General features: G+C 39.4%; 3 protein-coding genes and 1 pseudogene across 3 annotated transcripts; 3 read left to right on the plus strand and 1 right to left on the minus strand.

The window, feature by feature from the left end:
- LOC106372869 lies at positions 1–1,860 on the plus strand (annotated as a pseudogene).
- A 666-nt stretch (positions 1,861–2,526) lies between these two features.
- LOC106425587 (probable disease resistance protein RPP1) lies at positions 2,527–4,453 on the plus strand. The gene is made up of 2 exons (XM_022706658.2): positions 2,527–3,279; positions 3,626–4,453. Exons 1-2 carry the CDS (start codon positions 2,684–2,686, stop codon positions 4,062–4,064), a joined length of 1,035 nt encoding a protein of 344 aa, XP_022562379.1. The 5' UTR covers positions 2,527–2,683; the 3' UTR covers positions 4,065–4,453.
- A 2,928-nt stretch (positions 4,454–7,381) lies between these two features.
- On the minus strand, positions 7,382–8,094 carry LOC106372872 (glutathione S-transferase T3-like). Its single transcript, XM_048749203.1, has 2 exons — positions 7,827–8,094; positions 7,382–7,782 (listed from the first exon to the last, which is right to left on the minus strand). Exons 1-2 carry the CDS (start codon positions 8,092–8,094, stop codon positions 7,382–7,384), a joined length of 669 nt encoding a protein of 222 aa, XP_048605160.1.
- An 8,238-nt stretch (positions 8,095–16,332) lies between these two features.
- Positions 16,333–19,035, plus strand: LOC106375489 (probable carboxylesterase 11). The gene is made up of 2 exons (XM_013815416.3): positions 16,333–17,415; positions 18,250–19,035. Exons 1-2 carry the CDS (start codon positions 16,586–16,588, stop codon positions 18,785–18,787), a joined length of 1,368 nt encoding a protein of 455 aa, XP_013670870.1. The 5' UTR covers positions 16,333–16,585; the 3' UTR covers positions 18,788–19,035.
- Positions 19,036–19,205: the final 170 nt, after the last annotated feature.

A 19,205-nucleotide genomic window follows, 5' to 3' on the forward strand; every position in this document is an offset into this window, starting at 1 on the left:
ATGGCGCGTGGTGAGCTGTTTCTGTGTCTGAAGGTTAAAGACGGATCTTTTCTAGTTGATGAAGTTGTGTGCTCGGTGGATTCGCCGGTATGAAGAGTTTCATACTCTTTTGAAAACCTAGATCTACTCGTCTATGGCCTGACTGTGTGCTTAGTGAACTTGTGTGCTTCAGCTCGTCTTTAAGGTTTCTTCCAGCTTGTGGTTTGTGTCTAGGCTATACCTGTTTAATCTTCCTGGAGGTTAGAACTTGGTTTAGTTTTTCTCTGATTCATCATCGGTGTAGCATCAAGGTAGTGATGTGTGGTGAGCAGTTGAAGGTTATCCTCGAGAAGAAGCTGGTGGTCTCTGTTTGTCCTCGGTGGCTTCTAGAGTGTTGAACCAATATAAAGAGGTTGAGGCTTTTTGGTGTCCAGGTGAAGGTGCAGTTAAAGAAGGGGACTGTCCTGGATGTTTGCTTCGTAATGGATTGTTGTCGTGGTTTTGTTAAAGTGTTTGTGGTCATCGTGAACGGGTGGTTCAGATGTGGGTTCCTGCTCCTTATGAAGAAGTTTCTGCTCGTTATGAAGAAGTTTCTGCCTTCTGTGCTCGCTTGCTTAGTTCATAGCAAGATTCCGGCTAGTCATATGATAGTAAGTCTTTGTGTTTCCGGGGATATCCATGTGTTCCACCAGCGTTTATCTTTCTATTGTTATGAATGAAAATTTCAGAAAGAAAAAAAAAAAAGTGGAAGGAGAATAGCCAGCACATAACTACCAAACTCCAACTGGTCAACTATTGGTTGTGGATATTATTGATGATATCAATTTTATTTATTTATAAAAATTCTAAGCTATGTAACATGTATGAATTTCCCTTACAAAATACAATAATAGTGTGTGATCAGATTTGGCCTTTTGCCTGCTTTGCCGTACTTATTGATGATGGATGATATTGATGATTGCAATTTGCAAACCTGGCCGAGTCAAACAATATATCGAAAGAACCATAAGAGCATTTCCACTGGTAGTATTAGAAAAAGTTCTTAGCATTTAAAAAAATAGAAATGAAATTTTAAAAAAAAAATGAGCAAAAGTTCTTAGTTATGATTTTTTAAGAAATTATGGGATACGAAAAGGACACATTGTCATTCAAATAAATGATTAACTAGTTTAAAGAAAATAAAACATAAATAAATAATTTTAATACTAATATTTTTTTTGTTTTAGAAACCAGTGGAGGTGCTCTAACAAACTTTAAGTTAATTAATAGATTAAAAATTTCAAAAACAATAGTTTACTAAACCATAAAATGTATTATTACTTTAGTACCATAGTGGTTGTCACTTGTCATATACGAATTGTTTCGTAATAAACCTATACATGCCATTCGCAGATTTAACGAAACTATTTAATTGGTACTATTTATTTTTGGAAGACCGATCAAATTGATTCGGTCTTGAAAGCTGTGGTTGCTCAATTCAACGCTGATCAGCTCCTCACAGAGAGTCCGCATCAGCACTTGTACGTGACTCTCTTATCAAGCGTGCCAGGGACTTAAACATCGAGCCCGACGATGTAGCCATCACCCAATATGTCATACGGTATGGAGTTCTCGAGGGCAGTGGAGGCGAAGCAAATGGCTCAGCAAGAAGCGAAGAGGTCCAAGTTTGTGGTTATTAGAGCTGAAGGTGAGAGTGAAGCTGCTCAGTTGATATGCTAAAGCTGGGATGGGACTGATCGAGCTTAGGAGGATTGAGGCTTCGTGGGATGTTGCAGCTGCATTGGCTAGGTCTCCTAACGTGGCTTACTTACTTGCCCGGTGGGAAAAGCATGTTCCTTAACCTGAACGTTGGTTGTTGAGCAAGCAATTCTGTGCACCTTTGTATTGGCATGTGAAGAGAGGAGAGCTTAAGTGACAAAAGAAACAATGGAGAAGTGAATTTAGCTTAATGGCGAGGGTTTTTCTTTCCAGTAAACTATACGGAAAGAGAAGTATTAGTTGTTTTTGTTATGAACCTCAGGAAACTTCTTTATAACATTGTTCCCTCTTATTTGGAGTTGCTACCTCCACTGATATTAAAAACCTTCTTCCCAAAAGGTAGAGGTTCCAAGTTCAAGTGTCAGTAGTTGCAAAGCGAATATTAAACAATCACTCTTGTTTTTGGGCCAAAGAAATTATGAGTTTAGGCCCAAAAGTTTTTGAATAAAAAAAAATTATTTCCTATGTAATAATAAGCTCAACTATTATTTACTTAGGTAAACTAGTGGTTTAAACACGAATATTACTAATATTAGATTTTAATTTGAAATTTGGTGGAAGAAAAATTTCCACCATATTTTTGGTAATGGTGCAGGTTGATCCCGAACCAGAAAAAAAAAATTAAGATCCAAGATTAAAATCTCTCATTTAAAAAAAAAATCTATTCCTCTTGTGAAAATGATGTACTTTGTTTTTACAAATATCCTGTTTTCCCATGAACAGTCAGCAGTGGAGAAATTTGACCCATGGATTATTCTGAATGCATTAAAAATGAATTAGAGCCACGAAAACTGACTTGTCGCCCCCAAAAAATCCACGAAAATATTATTGGTGAAAATGTACTTATCAATGGAGTCAACTTTCTATGTCAATACATTGGTAGCCACGTTTGTTAATCATTCCTTCGTATAGGATGGGAGAATGACATCATCTTTTCATCATACTAATGGATTCTTCCTTATTCCGTACCATTATAGTTGCTGCAATAGGCTTCTTGGCACTTTATATATTGGATCAAGAAACCAGAGAAGACGATACTTTTTCTTCTTCTTCTTCTTCTTCGTTAAGTCTCTCATCACCTTCACTTTCTTTGTCTCGGAACCGGACACATGATGTCTTTCCAAGCTTCCATGGGGAAGATGTCCGCAAAGACTTTTTAAGTCACATTCAAAAGGGCTTTGAGAGAAAGGGTATCATACAATTCAGTGACAATGAGATGGAGAGAGGAGAATCCATATCTTTTCAACTTGTAAAGGCCATTAGAGGATCTATGATCGCGGTCGTCTTGTTCTCGAGGAACTATGCGTCTTCAAAATGGTGTCTTGATGAATTAGTGGAGATTATGAAGTGCAGGCGAGAGTTTGGTCAGATAGTGATAGCGGTTTTCTATAAGGTGGATCCATCTGATATACGCAAGCAAACCGGAGATTTTGGGAACGTTTTTCGAAAAACTTGTGCAGGGAAAACTAATGAGGAAATCAGGAGATGGAGAGTAGCTTTGGCAGAAGTAGCCGCAATTGCTGGTTATCATTCAAGCAACTGGTTAGTCCTTTTTGATATTTTTGTGTTCTTACAATAAGGGTTTATATCATGTCTAAACGACCGCTTAAAACGCTTTTTAGGACAGTGATTGGGACAATCATCCACTTCAGTCAAAATTGAAATGGTTTCTAAAAAAAGTGTGGCACAAAAATGTGATGAAAAATTAATATGTGGATAGCAAAATTCTTATGAGATTAATCTGATGATATGTGTTAATTTATGAGATTATTTTTTAGAAAAATATTTCTACTTTATATACATACAGTTTTGTAGGCTTGTTTTTTATATACTTCCAGCAAAAGTGAATATAGTCAATGTGATTTTCATTTTCTTTTGATGACCCCAGGGATAATGAAGCAGATATGGTAGAGAATATAGCCACTGATGTTTCAAAAAAGCTGACTCAGTTCAGGAGATCAATTGATTTCAATTACGACTTAGTTGGCATGGGAAGTCATTTGGAAGAGATGAGACGATTGTTATACTTAGATTCGGATGAATTGAGGATGATAGGCATTTGGGGTCTTCCTGGGGTTGGTAAGAGCACAATCACTAGATTCCTTTTTAAACAACTTTCTCAAAGATTCAATGTGAGTCTCTATATCAAGGATATCAACGCACTTTATACAAGACCAGCGTCTTCTGATGTGGAATTTATGTCTCTACTAACGTACCATAATGACAACGAAGTTTTTAACCTAAGAGTTGAAAGAGAGAAGCTGAAACGCAAGAAAGTGCTTGTGGTTATTGATAACGTCGACAGATCGGTGCAACTAGATGCATGATGAAAGAAAGTCCATGGTTTGGTCCTGGAAGTCGGGTTGTCGTCGCGGTACAAGATAGGGACGTTTTGGAGGCGCATAGGATTGGTTATGTTTATAGAGTGGCTTTGCCATCAGATTATGAAGCTATGCAAATCTTTTGTATGGCTGCTTTTGGTCAAAAGTTCCCCAAAGATGGTTATGAGGATCTTGCAAGAAGAGTATGCAATATTGCTGGTAGGCTTCCTTTGAGACTGAAAATCATGGGTTCTTATTTCAGGGGAATGTCCAAGCAGGAGTGGGTTGATAAGATTGATCCACTTTGAAAAATGAAAGCAGCTTATTCATGTCAGGGAAAAAAGTATCTGGAAGCAACATGATGTTTTATTTATTTTTATTAAAAACAAAAAAGCATATGGCTTCGCCCGGGTTCGAACCGGAGACCTTCAGTGTGTTAGACGTGATAACCAACTACACCACGAAACCATTTGATAGGTGTCCAACCATTTTCCAATTTAATACTCCCTCCGTTTCATATTAAGCGTCGTTTTAGAAAAAAAATTTCGTTACAAAATAAGTGTCGTTTTCGATTTTCAATGCAAAATTTATTAATTTTATGCAAAATTTATTTTTCTATTGGTTGAAATATGGTTAAGTGTATAGGTAATAGTGTTTTTTATAGGAAATGTACAAAATTAATTATTTTCTTAATCTGTGTGCCGAAACCTAAAACGACACTTAGAGCAGCATTAACCATAAATCCCATATGGGTTGCTTAATGAGTATTTAATTAATTAATTGAACCTTGATTGTACCTAAGCACTTGAGTTAAGATTTCGTTAAAGATGTGTCCTCCAATGGAGGGATCTTAATTAGAGGTGCTTAATTTTTTTTTTGTAAGATAAAATTAAAATAAAATATAATAAAAATAGTACATTTAAACATAAAATATTAAAAAAAACACATCAGATGATTAAAATAAACGAGCCGCGTAATTTGAAAGAAACATGCCGAACTCAGTTGTTGCCTTCATCACATCCAAATTTACTCCATAAATGTTCAACCAAATCATGTTTGAGTTATTGATGCATTTGTCTATCACGAATTCTTGTTCGAACACCCATCATATTGGCGATATTTGTAGGCATATCCGTAGAAAAATCGAGATCGACATGTGAAGTTCCGGTGTCTTCTCCTTGGTGGAACTCTGAAAGATCATACTGAGTGTATCCATTTCGTTCCTCTTCTACGATCATATTATGGAGTATGATACATGCTCTCATAATCTTGCCGATTTTGACTTTATCCCAAAAAAGCGCTGGATTTTTGACAATGGCAAAGCGAGCTTGCAAGACTCCAAAAGCACGCTCGACATCTTTTCGTGCAGCTTCTTGTTGTTGAGAAAATAATCTCGCTTTCGGCCCTTGTGGTATTGGAATAGATTGAATAAAAGTTGGCCATTTCGGATAAATACCGTCGGTGAGATAGTAAGCCATATGATACTCTCTTCCATTGACAGAGAAAGTGACTTGCGGAGCTTGACCATTTATGATGTCATCAAAAACAGGTGAGCGATCAAGAACATTAATATCATTTAAGGTACCTGGAGGTCCAAAAAATGCATGCCATATCCATAGATCATACGAAGCAACCGCCTCTAAAACGATTGTTGGTTTCCCCGAACCACATTAATATTGACCTTTCCAAGCGGTGGGACAATTCTTCCACTCTCAATGCATACAATCGATGCTTCCTATCATCCCCGGAAAGCCTCGACGCTCACCAATATCAAGCAGGCGTTGAAGATCACCAGGAGTTGGTCTTCTCAGGTATTCATCGCCGAATAAATATATTATTCCTTCCACGAAATGTTCGACACATGACCGAGTAGTAGTTTCACCGAGCCTGAGGTATTCGTCAACCGCATCAGCCGCATTACCATATGCCAAGACACGAATGGCTGCCGTACATTTTTGAAGTGTAGAGAGACCAAGCCTTCCGAGACCATCGCGTTTTTGTCGAAAGAATTCTACTTCATTGGCTAGGCGATCAACAATTTTCATGAACAACGGTTTGTTCATTCTAAATCGTCGGCGGAATAGATTATCAGGGTATGTTGGAGTTTCACTGAAATAATCATTCCAGAGACGAAGATTGCCTGCTTCACGGTTTCTTTCGATATAAGCGCGTTTTTTTCTTCTTCTCCTTTCTTGTTGATCACCATAGTCATTGACAAGATTTTTGAACGTTTCATCAAAATATTGATCAAAATATTGATCAAAACATTGGTCAAATGTTTTATCTTCTATATCCTCAAAATGATTATTAGATGACGATGCCATAACTTAGGTAAGACCGTTTTAGAATAAGAGAGATATGAGAATGACTTATTGAAAATGAGAAATAGAAGAATGAGAATAAGAAAGAATGAGATGCGATGACTTGTGAAATACAAGAAAAAAGAAGAGATGACTTGTGAAGTACAAGAAAACATAAAGAAGAAGAACGTTGAGAGAAGTAGAAGATGAAAGAAGAGATGACTTTTGAAATTGCAAGTATGGGAAGTGTGTTTATATAATGAGAACTCGTGAATACAAACCATGACAATACATAATCATCGTCGACAATACATGACACAATAGCTCCTAACCGTGACACTACATGACACAATAGACTTGAGACAACAACAGCTCAGATACACTACTTGACACTACATGACACTACTCTTCTCTCTTGTTGCTTTTCCATGACACTACAAGACAAGAACATGGAGACAAGAATCTGTGATGCTCCCACTGCTATGAATCCGTGATTCTCCCACTGCTCTCACATGACCTACAAATATTGACAGAAGACTTATTAATATGATTCTACAACACCAACACTTAAAAATGAGAGACAGAACAACACTTCAAAATGAGAGACACAACAACACTTTAACTTATTAATATGATTCAAGACTAGAAACAGAACTAAAGCGAAGACAGAAACTTACAAAACAAGAAACAACACTTGCATTTATATGATTTAAAACGTAGAGTCAGAAACTTAGAAAACAAGAAACAAGGAATAAGAAACAAGCAACAAGAACAACAACACAAGCGCACTGGACTAGACCAGACCTTAAATAACACAAACTAATTAGACAACAACTCATCGATGAGCTTCTTTTTCAGAGCTTCCTCATACTAAACTTTTTTTTTTGTGCAACCCTCATACTAAGCTAATTCTTCTTTTCCTACTAATGATTCAAGTAGCTTCATCTTTGTCAGCCTCTCTTTCGCCGCGATATCCTCCTTCCTGATGCTCCACAGACTTTGAAACTCAGTTAATCTCTTACCCTATGCCATCGTCTTCTTACCAAAGCCTTTTGAAGCCTTAACATCCGGGGGACGAATGGTGGCTTGCTCTTCTTCACCAGTGATGGTTTCAAATGCGTATGAGCTCGATGATTGTGCACTCTCATCACACTTCCTCTTTTTACTGCTTCCTGCGGTTTTAGCTGCTGACAATTCACACCATTTCTGGTCATTCCGCAACTCCTTCCATGCATGCTCAAGAGTGAACTTCTTTTTGTGGTTGTTGTAGAAGATCTCATGCGCAAGTTTGAGAACATCGTTCTCATTTTGGCCACTACTCTTCTCTCTTTTTGCAGAGTCATAAGCCCCACAGAATTTGTTCACTTGGTCATTGATCTTCTGCCACCGGTTCTTACAATGCGATGACTCTCTCGGTTCAGCACCTGCAACCTTGGGACTAGCCGCAAAGTATGCAGCAACCCTATACCAGAACCGACTCTTTGCTCGTTGCCTACAACCGGGTCTTTGCTTGTGTTAATCCAAGCGCTAATGAGAGCAACATCATCTACAGGCGTCCAAGACCTCCTTTCCTTACGCTCTCCAGTAGTCTCTGCTTCCGTTGCTTGACTGCTAAAGAGAGGGACTTGGGAGGAAGAAACTTCACCACTCTCTTGAACAAAGCCAAAGACAGTCTCTTGTTGACTATTTAGAAGGTCTACAAAGTTTGAGACCGGTATATATGAATTGGAATTCATATTTGAATGTCTCAAGAGAGAAAGAAAAGAAGTCGGTTTTGGTAGATGGGAAAGTAATGAGAAGTTGAAGTAGAAGAAAGTAGAAGAAAGTAGAAGAAAGATATGAGAAGTACAAGTAGAAGAATGATATTTTTTTATAGAAGAGAAGAAGGAAAGAAGCATTGATCACGTTTGATCAACAAGTTCAATATCCAACCATGTCGAGTAGACCCTTAACTAACACATTTATCTAACGCATTAATCACACATCAACTAACAAATTTATCTAAAACATTTATTTATTACTACAATGGCAATAAATCCATACAATCCAAACCACAAAAATAATCAGTTGAATCTATTCATTTATCTAAGACATTGAAAGCACAATAAATTCAAACCAAAAGCATTAAACAGAGTTAACTCTATTCAATTCAAACCACAGGCACAGAGGAGATCAACATCAAAAGCAGAATCAGTTCAATCCAAAAGCATAAGACCGAGTTAAATCAATTCAATTCAGACCCAAAGCACAATCAGTTCAACTCAAAAGCATAAAATTGGGTTCAATCTATTAAATTCAAACCAAAAGCACAAGCAGTTCACACACACAAACCAATTCAACATCAATCTGAGACTAAAAACGTTTTTATCATTCCCTCAATCAATGTAAACTTATATACATAAGCTATGTGTTACCTTTATTGCCATTGTAGTCGAACCTTTATGTCTCTTGACCCGAACCATCTTGATCCAAACCATCTTACACTGACCTTGATGTATCTTGATCCGTTATGACCATTGATGTCCTCTTCATCCGAACCATCTCACCACACAAAGAAAAAAGCCAAATCAAAATGGATCAGAGGTGAGCGGTTATATGAAGCAAACGAATCAAGTTGAACTAAATAGAGACAATGTAATAAGACCACAAACTAAGACATGCATCAATTCACAGATTAAGCCAGTCTAAGACCACAATCTTACACATGCATCAATTGAAAGATTAAGACATAAACATATAATTACTCTGCTTCACCTTGACGTTGGTCGAGTTCAGCCGTGGAGAGAGAGATTGAGCCACCGAGGGAGACGCTGCGATTCGTCGCCGAGGAGAGATGAAGAAAGAGAGGCGGTGTGGTGAAGGAAAGCTATAGAGACGCGTCGTCGGCGATCAAATACGACACGATCGGCGAGACCACCAAAAAATACGAGCTTTCCATAGAGACAGATGCCGACGACTCCAACCGATCGGTGAGAAAACGGGAAACACCGGCGGATTCGACGAGGAGAGGTGGAGAGACGCGGTTTCGTAGAAGAGAAGGAGAGAGAGAAGCCGATGCGTTTTGTGCGAGAGAGAGAGAGAGAGATTTAACCAATGCCCCCACACGTGTCCATTTAGCACCGCTGCTTCTACTCCCTCTTTAAGCACCGTGTTTTTTAATTAATCTCATTTTTCTTTTTTTTTAAAATCATTAATTACCTAAGCATTGGGCTTAAGCACCCTGGTTAAAGATGGTCTTATAATAAAACAGAGGGGTACTAGTTAAAACATACACACTTGTAACAAAGAATCTATTTTGAATTCAATTCAATTTCTTGAAATATAATTGTTTTATTCACTTTAGGTAACAAATATCTTCGTTATAATTGCTTTGAAGTCATTTGTTTTGACTTCAAAGCAACTGTTGTAACCGGTTTGACCTCTTCTCAGTAGCGGCCCTGATACCAAGCATAGGAAGCTCCAGCTTCCGGCCCAAAAAAATATATATGTTTTACCGGCCGTAGAATTATAATAAATTATCCGTAGCTTAGTGGTAGTCATGGTGTGTATAGTCTATAGGTGATGACTTCGAACCTCCATCCCATCAAAATCTTTTGAACGTTGATAATATCACGGTCCTCAAATTTTTTTTAGCTTATGGGCCTCACATTCAATGGGCCGGCACTGCCTCTTCTTATAGCAGACAGATCACACAGCTGAATGCAAAACAGAATGGCTTGTGTTCACAGTCACCCAAGCAACTTCCACAGTAGTGAGTCGTGACAACCTTCTATGCAGACTACGCAAGCTCTACACAATGATTAGTACAAGGATGATCTTTCAGTGGACAGGTTTCTGTTGAACAATCAAACACCATGCTTGGTTTCTCACACCAGGGGCATGTATCCAGGTCAGTATACAGGATGTAGACAATCTCTGCCTCCTGGATTTTGGAGCCGCTTTAATATACACTACAAGAAAACACATGCTTAACGACGAAAATTAACGAGGAAAAACAATCCTCGTAAATTTGCGTCGAGTTTACGACGAATTTACGTGAAAAACTAAAGTCATCGTTATTTCCTCGTAACGTAACGACAAAACTGTTTCGTCGTAAAGTGGATGTAACTTTACGAGTATTTTACGAGGAAAAACTATTTCCTCGTAAATACGACGTAAACTTTGCGTGGTATTTACGAGGGAATAGTTTACGTGTATTTAGCGAGGAAATTTTTGAATCCACCAACTTTATAGGTGTTACACGTTTTTTTTGCCCACCTAATTAATTTTCGTCGTAAATTCATAGCAAAATTACAACTACCAGATTCGAATTTTCCTATAAATATGGATGTTTAAACATCATTTTAAACACACCAACAACAAAAAATGTGAAAGAAAAAAAAATGGTTGGCTCCGGGAATATTTACGAGTTGCGGAAGTGGATGTATATGCATAGAGATGCTAACGGGAGAGTGACGAAAGAATACCTTGCGGGTCTGGAGACATTTATGCATCAAGCAGATTCAACACCGCTCGCCCAAGAAAGTGGTAAGATGTTCTGTCCTTGTCGGAAATGCAACAATTCGAAACTGGCAAACCGTGAAAATGTTTGGAAGCATTTAATAAATAGAGGTTTCACGGCAAATTACTATATCTGGTTTCAACATGGAGAAGGTTTTAATTATGATCAGAATGAAGCTAGTAGTAGTAATAGCAATTTTCAGGAAAAAGAACCGGTTGATCATCATTTGCATAATGAACATAGTTACCAGCAGGAGGAGATGGTAGATTATGATAGGGTTCATGATATGGTAGCTGATGCATTCGTAGCTCATGATGGAGATGAAGAACCTAATATAGATGCAAAAAAGTTTTACGAAATGTTAAGCGCGGCGAATCAACCACTTTACAGTGGTTGTAGAGAAGGTCTCTCTAAATTGTCGTTAGCTGCTAGAATGATGAATATTAAAACTGATCACAATCTACCTGAAAGTTGCATGAACGAATGGGCGGACTTGTTTAAAGAGTATTTTCCGGAAGACAATGTGTCTGCTGATTCTTATTATGAGATTCAGAAACTGGTTTATAGTCTTGGGTTGCCTTCGGAGATGATAGATGTTTGCATCGACAACTGCATGATCTATTGGGGAGATGATGAGAAGCTAGAAGAATGTCGATTCTGCAAGAAGCCACGATTCAAGCCGCAAGGACGGGGACGTAATAGGGTACCGTACCAAAGGATGTGGTACCTACCAATTACAGACAGATTGAAAAGATTGTATCAATCAGAGCAGACTGCTGGAAAGATGAGATGGCATGCCGAGCATACTCAGACGGATGGTGAGATGACTCATCCATCAGATGCAAGAGCCTGGAAACATTTCAACAAAGTACATCCAGATTTCGCTAGCAATATCCGGAATGTGTATCTCGGATTATGCACAGATGGATTTAGTCCGTTCGGAATGTCAGGGAGACAATATTCATTGTGGCCAGTCTTTCTTACTCCATACAACCTGCCACCGGAGATGTGCATGCAACGGGAGTTACTATTCTTGACCATATTAATACCTGGTCCGAACCATCCAAAAAGGTCCCTGGATGTTTTCCTACAACCACTGATAAAAGAGTTGAAGGATTTGTGGTCAACAGGGGTGAGGACGTATGACTGTTCAACGAAGACGAATTTTACGTTGCGAGCGATGCTTTTGTGGACCATAAGTGATTTCTCTGCCTATGGGATGTTGTCTGCATGGACTACACATGGGAGATTAGCTTGTCCATATTGTAATGGAACGACAGATGCGTTTCAACTGAAGAATGGTAGGAAGACAAGTTGGTTTGATTGTCACCGTCGATTTCTTCCCATTGGCCATCCTTACCGAAGAAACAAGAATTTGTTTAGGCACAAAAGGGTTGTGAGAGACACTCCTCCTCCATATCTAACTGGAGAACAAATTGAAGCGCAAATCGACTACTACGGAGCTAACGAAACAGTTCGTTGGGGTGGTAATTGGCATGTCCCTCGTAATATGCCAGATTCTTACGGTGTTCATCACAACTGGCACAAGAAGAGTATATTTTGGGAGTTGCCATATTGGAAGGATCTTCTTCTGCGCCACAACCTCGATGTGATGCATATAGAGAAGAATTTCTTTGAGAACATCATGAATACAATATTGAATGTCCCAGGGAAGACAAAAGACAACATAAAATCGAGGTTGGACTTGCCGGATATTTGCTCAAGAAGCGAGTTACATATTAAAAGCAATGGAAAAGTTCCCGTTCCGATATTCAGATTATCTTCAGAAAAAAAGTCGGTGTTGTTCAACTGGGTGGCATCAGAAGTGAAGTTCCCCGATGGGTATGTTTCGAATCTCTCTAGATGTGTTGAAAAGGGTCAAAATTTCTCCGGGATGAAGAGTCATGATTGTCATGTATTTATGCAACGACTACTGCCCTTTGCATTTGCGGAGCTACTTCCAACAAACGTACATGAAGCACTTGCAGGTACGTAGTGTATTATATCACAATAATTTACAAAATAATATATGACTAACAATGTGTTTAATTTTTTTTGAATATAAAAGGCATTGGAGCATTTTTCAGGGATCTGAGCACACGCACTCTTAAAGAAGAAGTTGTGGAACAGCTTCAGGAGAACATTCCCATCTTATTGTGCAACTTGGAGAAGATATTTCCTCCCGGATTTTTTGACGTCATGGAGCATCTAGCTGTCCACCTCCCAAATGAGGCATTGCTTCGTGGACCTGTACATTACGGATGGATGTATCAGTATGAGCGAGCCATGAAATATTTGAAGGGAAAAGCAAAGAACCTCGCCAAAGTTGAAGGTTCTATAATTGCTGGAAGTTTGACGGAAGAAGTTTCTCACTTCACATCGTACTACTTTGCGTCAAAAGTACGTACACGGAGAAGAGCTCCAAGAAGATATGATGATGGTGGTGTTGCGCCAACATATGCAGTTGCTGGTGTTTCAGACATCTTTAGCCAGATTGGGCGACTCGGTGGGAAGTGTACAGAGGTTTGGTGGTCGAGTGAAGAAGACGCTCATAGTGCACACACCTATATTCTACTCAATTGCGAAGATCCATTGATGCGTTATTTTGAAAGGTAACATATATTGACACTTCGAAACACATATAACTATAATTAATTGTATAATTGCGAGAGATTCATTCCTATAAAATGTGATTTTACAGCCTATTTGTTTCTCAAGTCGAAGAAACATTTCCTGGTATATCCACAAGTGACGTAGACAAAAGGAAAGATCAACACTTCATTAAGTGGTTGCGGAATCAGGTATTAACTAAAACTTTTTTTTCATACATTATATGTATTTCATTAACATTCTCTTTATTTTTGCAGGTTGATTATGACGACGACGATGTAGATTATCCTAAGTGGTTACACGAAGTAATTCAATCTCCACTTGTAAAGGTCACCACATCACAGATGTATTTCACACGAGGCTATACTTTTCATACATATGACTATGGTAGACAGCGGGCGACCAGTAACTATGGAATATCTGTGAAAGGGGAAACAGATTTCTACGGGATCTTGACGGAGATTATTGAAGTCGAATTTCCAGGGATACTGAAGCTGAAATGCGTCCTCTTCAAATGTGAATGGTTCGACCCCGTCGTCAACAGAGGTGTTCGGTCTAACAAATTCGGTGTAGTTGATGTCAACGGTGGACGAAGGTACAACAAATTCGAGCCTTTCATCTTAGCTTCACAAGCAGACCAAGTTAGCTTCCTTCCATACCCTCGGATGAGAGATTCAGGTATAAATTGGTTAGCAGTGATCAAAGTTACACCTCGAGGACGAATCATCAGTGGAGAAGAACCACCATTGCAAGAAGAACAGATAAATGAAGTCGAGGAACCTGAACAAGAAATTGATGACATCCTTCTCATTGATCCGCATAATCACGAGTACGAAGATCTTACCGATGATGCCACAGACGAAGCTGTTGAAGACGAGTTTAATGAAAATGATGATGTTTCTAGTGATGACGAGAATGTCGATGTATCCGATTGATGTATTTGTTTTATGAATAAGATGAGGGAGTTTGTTTTATGAATAAGATAATGTGGGGTTGTTTTATGAATAAGGTAATGCTGGGAGTTTGTTTTATGAATAAGCAAATGTGGGATATTGTGGTTTGGAATGGAAATAAAGATGGAGTTTGGAATATATGAAGTAGAAAATAAGGAATATGGGGTTTCGGGTTTTTGGTTTCGGGTTTCGGGTTTTGGGTTTTGGGTTAGAATCGCCCAGGCTTGCTCTAACTCCCGTAACACGGTCGATGAGCATGGGAACGGGCCGATGCTTCACACTACGGGCCAAAAACCCCACGCCGGTGTCCGTTTGGAAATGGTAATTAAATATTTTATTAAATAATTTTTTTAATAATTATATTAATTTATTCTAACTTTCTTAACTGTTTTTAGGCCAAAGAGACGGGACATCTCCCGTCTCTTATGGAACTTTACGAGAGGACCCACAAGAACAAGGCGGGCGTATTTGTAGATGGCAAGTCCGAGCAAATCTACAACGACGTAGTTGCTCGGGTTGAAGACCGCCAGACTCAGCTGACCCAGCAGTCTACCGACGGATTACCCGTCACCTTATCCACACTTGAAGTGGATAAGATTTACGAGGAGGTAAATTTTCAAAAAAATTAATTTTTAATTATTCATTTAATTTAACTTTAAATATTTACTTACAATATTTATTTTTTGTTTTTAAGGTTGTCCCTAAAAAAAAGGGACGGACGTTGGGTATTGGTTCCGTCAACGATGTTCCGAGAGCGACATCGTCTTATGGTCAGCGACGGGATGATGAAGTCACGGAGCTGCGTAGAGAGTCCGCTCAGCTGCGTAACGAGTTGACCGCGACAAAATCTCGTATGGGTGGAGTCGAGGGCTTCTTGGACGTTATTGCGGCCACAAATCCGGAATGGGAGTCCATGTTGAGGAACATGCGACAACAACATCTCATTCATGGCGAGTCATCCGACGACGTACATAACGAGGCGAATGTTACGAGGAGGAGTGATGAATTCTACCGGGCGATGAACGACCCTTAGTTTTTTTTTTGTTGTTGTATTATATAAATTCAAAACTTATTTATTTATAAAATATTTTCATATGAATTTATTTTTATTTTGAATTTTAATTTATTATTAAATTAAATAATTTTAATTATTTTTTAATTATATTTTAAAATTCTGTAAAATAATAAAAACGAAGTAAATTCGTAGCTAAAGTACGACTTCTTTACGTGGAAATCTTACGAGGAAATGACGAGAAACAGTTTACGAGTATTTTACGAGGAATTATTTACGAGGAAATAACGAGGAAATGTTTACGACCATTTTACGAGGAAATCATTTCGTGGTTGTTACGTGTATTTTGCGAGGAAAATCTTTCAAGGTATTTACATGTAGATTACGAGGAACTGTTTTCGAGTTATTTACGAGGAATTGTAGCGACGTCCTTACGAGGAATTGTAGCGACGTCTTTACGACGAATCGTTCTACTTCGTCTTTACGACGAAATATATTCCTCGCTAAGTTACGACGAATTAGCGAGGAAATATGTGTTACGACGGACGTGTAACGAGCAAACGCGTTTCCTCGCTAATTCGTCGTAAAGCCTCTTTTACGACGAAATAACGAGGAAAACCGCCCTCGTTAAGATTATGTTTTCTTGTAGTGATATGCTCCAAGTAATAAGCTGAGCTCTTTGAATTTATGATAAAAATCATTTTATTTGTAAATCATCATATTGTTGAAAATGAAGGTAATAATTATCACACAAACCACTAGAACATCGGTCATATCTCTATCGATGAGCCCACACCACAGCCTATCTAATTTAAGTTTTCCTACAACCTGAAATTTAAAGAGGTAGCGACCATACAAAAAAAGTTAAAACCTCAAAAAAGGCAAAAAGCTAACATTTTTAATAATGTCACAGTGTCACTCTTCCCACCCAAGCTTATTTGCTTTTTATTTATTTGTGTCTACTAACCATCTTTGTCTCTATTACGCTCATCTTTCCACCTCAACCAAAGCTCCACGTTCAAGCAATCCTCCACACTCCACAAACCCTAACTCGATTCGATCTCCACCTCCATGGATCCGTAATCTCAGTAAACTCACAAGAAGAGCCTTCCAAATCCGACTTTAACCGGAACCGGAACCGGAACCGGAAAATGCCGAGCGTTGGAGTGAAACTCTACAGTGTATTCTTCAAGTTCCTTTTAAAACACCGTTTACAAAACCGGATCCAATCCGAAGATTCCTCCTCCTCGTCGGATCCGTTCGGTGTCACGACCCGACCCGAAGAATCAGTCTCCCCTCCGAATCCCTTATTCACCGACGGCGTCGCCACCAAAGACATCCACATCGATCCCTTAACCTCCCTCTCCGTGCGCATCTTCCTCCCCGAATCCGCCCTCTCCCCCGCCTCCGGTAGCCACTCCGGCAAGTCTCGAAGCTTCAACAGCCTCGCCGGATCGGATCTTCTCCTCAGAAGAAACAGCCACGGCTCGTCTAACTCGTTATCGTCTCACAAGTCGGAAGCTAGAAGAAGCAGTTACGTCTACACCACCTCCTCCGCCTCCTCATCCTCCGGCGAGGAGGTGTACAGAGGGTACGCACCGTCGTCGTCCGGGAAATGCAGGAAGCTTCCGGTGATGTTGCAGTTTCACGGCGGCGGGTGGGTGAGTGGGAGCAACGACTCGGTGGCTAATGATTTCTTCTGTAGGAGGATGGCGAAGCACTGTGATGTTATTGTTTTGGCCGTTGGGTACAGGCTCGCGCCTGAGAATAGGTACCCCGCGGCGTGTGAGGACGGGTTCAAGGTGTTGCAGTGGTTGGGGAAGCAGGCGAATCTCGCGGAGTGTAATAAGTCGATGGGTGGTTTAAGGAGAGGTGGTGGAGGAGGAGAGGTGAAGAAGTCTGATGCGAGTAAGCATGTGGTTGATGCTTTTGGTGCTTCTTTGGTGGAACCTTGGCTCGCTTCTCATGCTGATCCTTCGAGGTAAATCCAAAGTCTTTCCGTTTTGCATTGCTTAGCTCTGAGAAAGTGTTGTTTATGATTGGGTATGTGTGTGTGCTTGCCTTTGTTGGTTTCTTTAGCTAAAAATCTAATCTTTAACGTTAGTTCTTTTGCTATGCAATGTCCTTTTATGATCTTTGATATGTGATTTACTTGTGGAAGTAGCTGATTGAATATATTGTTGTTTCTTGGTCTTGGTGCTGAGTTTAGCTTTCATTATCTCAATAGTATTTATAGCCTTTATAGGTCCTTACCATGTCTTGAAATTTGTCTAAAGACGCTTTCTTTGGGGATTTATGCTGCTTCTCATCTTATTCATTGGCTTTGCATTGGTCTTCGTTGGTTACTTTGGCCTGCTACATCATTATCAATATGTTAACATGATGATACTTTAAATTCCGGAAACCTCTTAGAGATGAGATAGTAAGCTTGAAGAAACATAATACTTACGGATTCAGATTCCTTAAATGCCTATTCATGTCATATGCTACTACCTCTCTCTTTTTTTTATAATAAAAAAAAGGAAGAAGAGGTAATAGCATATGGCATGAATCCCATGCTATTACCTCCTATGTTTCCAGATTTTAGTGATCGCTTTCACTTTATTCATTGACTTTTCTTTTCATAAATGTTGTCTTTGTTCTTAAGAACTTCTAAGGATAGAAGAAACTAGATCCCAGCAGAGTGTTCAGAGCAATAATTCATGTTTGTATTTGTATAAGTGTCTGTAGTCTGTAGATGATTGCTTTCATGTGATTCAGGTGAAAAACAATCTTACTGAGTTCTGTGACTTCTCAAAAAAAATTGAAACTTCAGATGTGTGCTTCTCGGTGTGAGCTGTGGTGCCAACATAGCAGACTACGTATCTCGAAAAGCCATCGAAGCTGGCCAAAATCTAGACCCAGTCAAAGTCGTGGCTCAAGTCTTAATGTACCCGTTCTTCATCGGCACCGTTCCCACGCAATCCGAGATCAAACAAGCAAACTCCTACTTCTACGACAAACCCATGTGCATTCTCGCCTGGAAGCTTTTCTTACCAGAAGAAGAGTTCAGTCTGGACCACCCGGCAGCGAACCCGCTCGTTCCGGACCGGGGCCCACCGCTCAAGTTCATGCCACCGACGCTAACCATCGTCGCAGAGCATGACTGGATGAGAGACAGAGCCATCGCTTACTCAGAAGAGCTAAGGAAAGTCAACGTAGATGCTCCTGTGCTGGAGTACAAAGACGCCGTTCACGAGTTTGCAACGCTCGACATGCTTCTCAGGACTCCACAGGCTCAGGCTTGTGCAGAAGATATTGCCATCTGGGTTAAGAAATACATCTCTCTCCGTGGCCACGAGTTCTCTTACTAGGGTTCATCCGGAAAACTCCAGGAAGCCAAAAAAAAAAAAAAAAATGGTGGACCGAAAACTAAACCGGTTTTGTTGTTTCACACAGTTTTAACTTGGAAGGCAAGCGAGGTTGTGGGGTTCTTCTTCAGTGTGAGTAGAATTAGTTTAGACAAGTGTCGATGGGGTCGAGTGAAGACTCTCAAAGCTTTTATTGTCACAGGGTATTTCCTGTATATTAAAACTATATATTATACGTTCTCTTGACCAAATGTTCCTGCTTTTTTGGTTTATCATCATACCAAGTTTTTGGAAAACCGAACCAAACCAAAAGCAGATCCACAAAAATGAGCTGTATATACCATACCATAACAATTTAGAGCTGTTTGATCTTAGTAAAAGTCCTAAACTGAATAAGGTTGGAATTTAAGGTTTTTCTTTT

This window comes from Brassica napus, chromosome C2, assembly GCF_020379485.1.
Source record: "Brassica napus cultivar Da-Ae chromosome C2, Da-Ae, whole genome shotgun sequence".
Taxonomy (NCBI): Eukaryota; Viridiplantae; Streptophyta; class Magnoliopsida; order Brassicales; family Brassicaceae; genus Brassica; species Brassica napus.

Excerpts from the sequence above, each read along its gene's own strand:
- LOC106425587 (XM_022706658.2), top strand. The coding sequence starts at position 2,684 with ATGGATTCTTCCTTATTCCGTACCATTATAGTTGCTGCAATAGGCTTC. Across the intron at positions 3,280-3,625 it reads GGTTATCATTCAAGCAACTG|GGATAATGAAGCAGATATGG; the intron begins GTTAGTCCTTTT and ends TGATGACCCCAG.
- LOC106372872 (XM_048749203.1), bottom strand. The coding sequence starts at position 8,094 with ATGAATTCCAATTCATATATACCGGTCTCAAACTTTGTAGACCTTCTA. Across the intron at positions 7,783-7,826 it reads CGAGCAAAGAGTCGGTTCTG|GTGCTGAACCGAGAGAGTCA; the intron begins GTATAGGGTTGC and ends CCAAGGTTGCAG.
- LOC106375489 (XM_013815416.3), top strand. The coding sequence starts at position 16,586 with ATGCCGAGCGTTGGAGTGAAACTCTACAGTGTATTCTTCAAGTTCCTT. Across the intron at positions 17,416-18,249 it reads TCTCATGCTGATCCTTCGAG|ATGTGTGCTTCTCGGTGTGA; the intron begins GTAAATCCAAAG and ends TTGAAACTTCAG.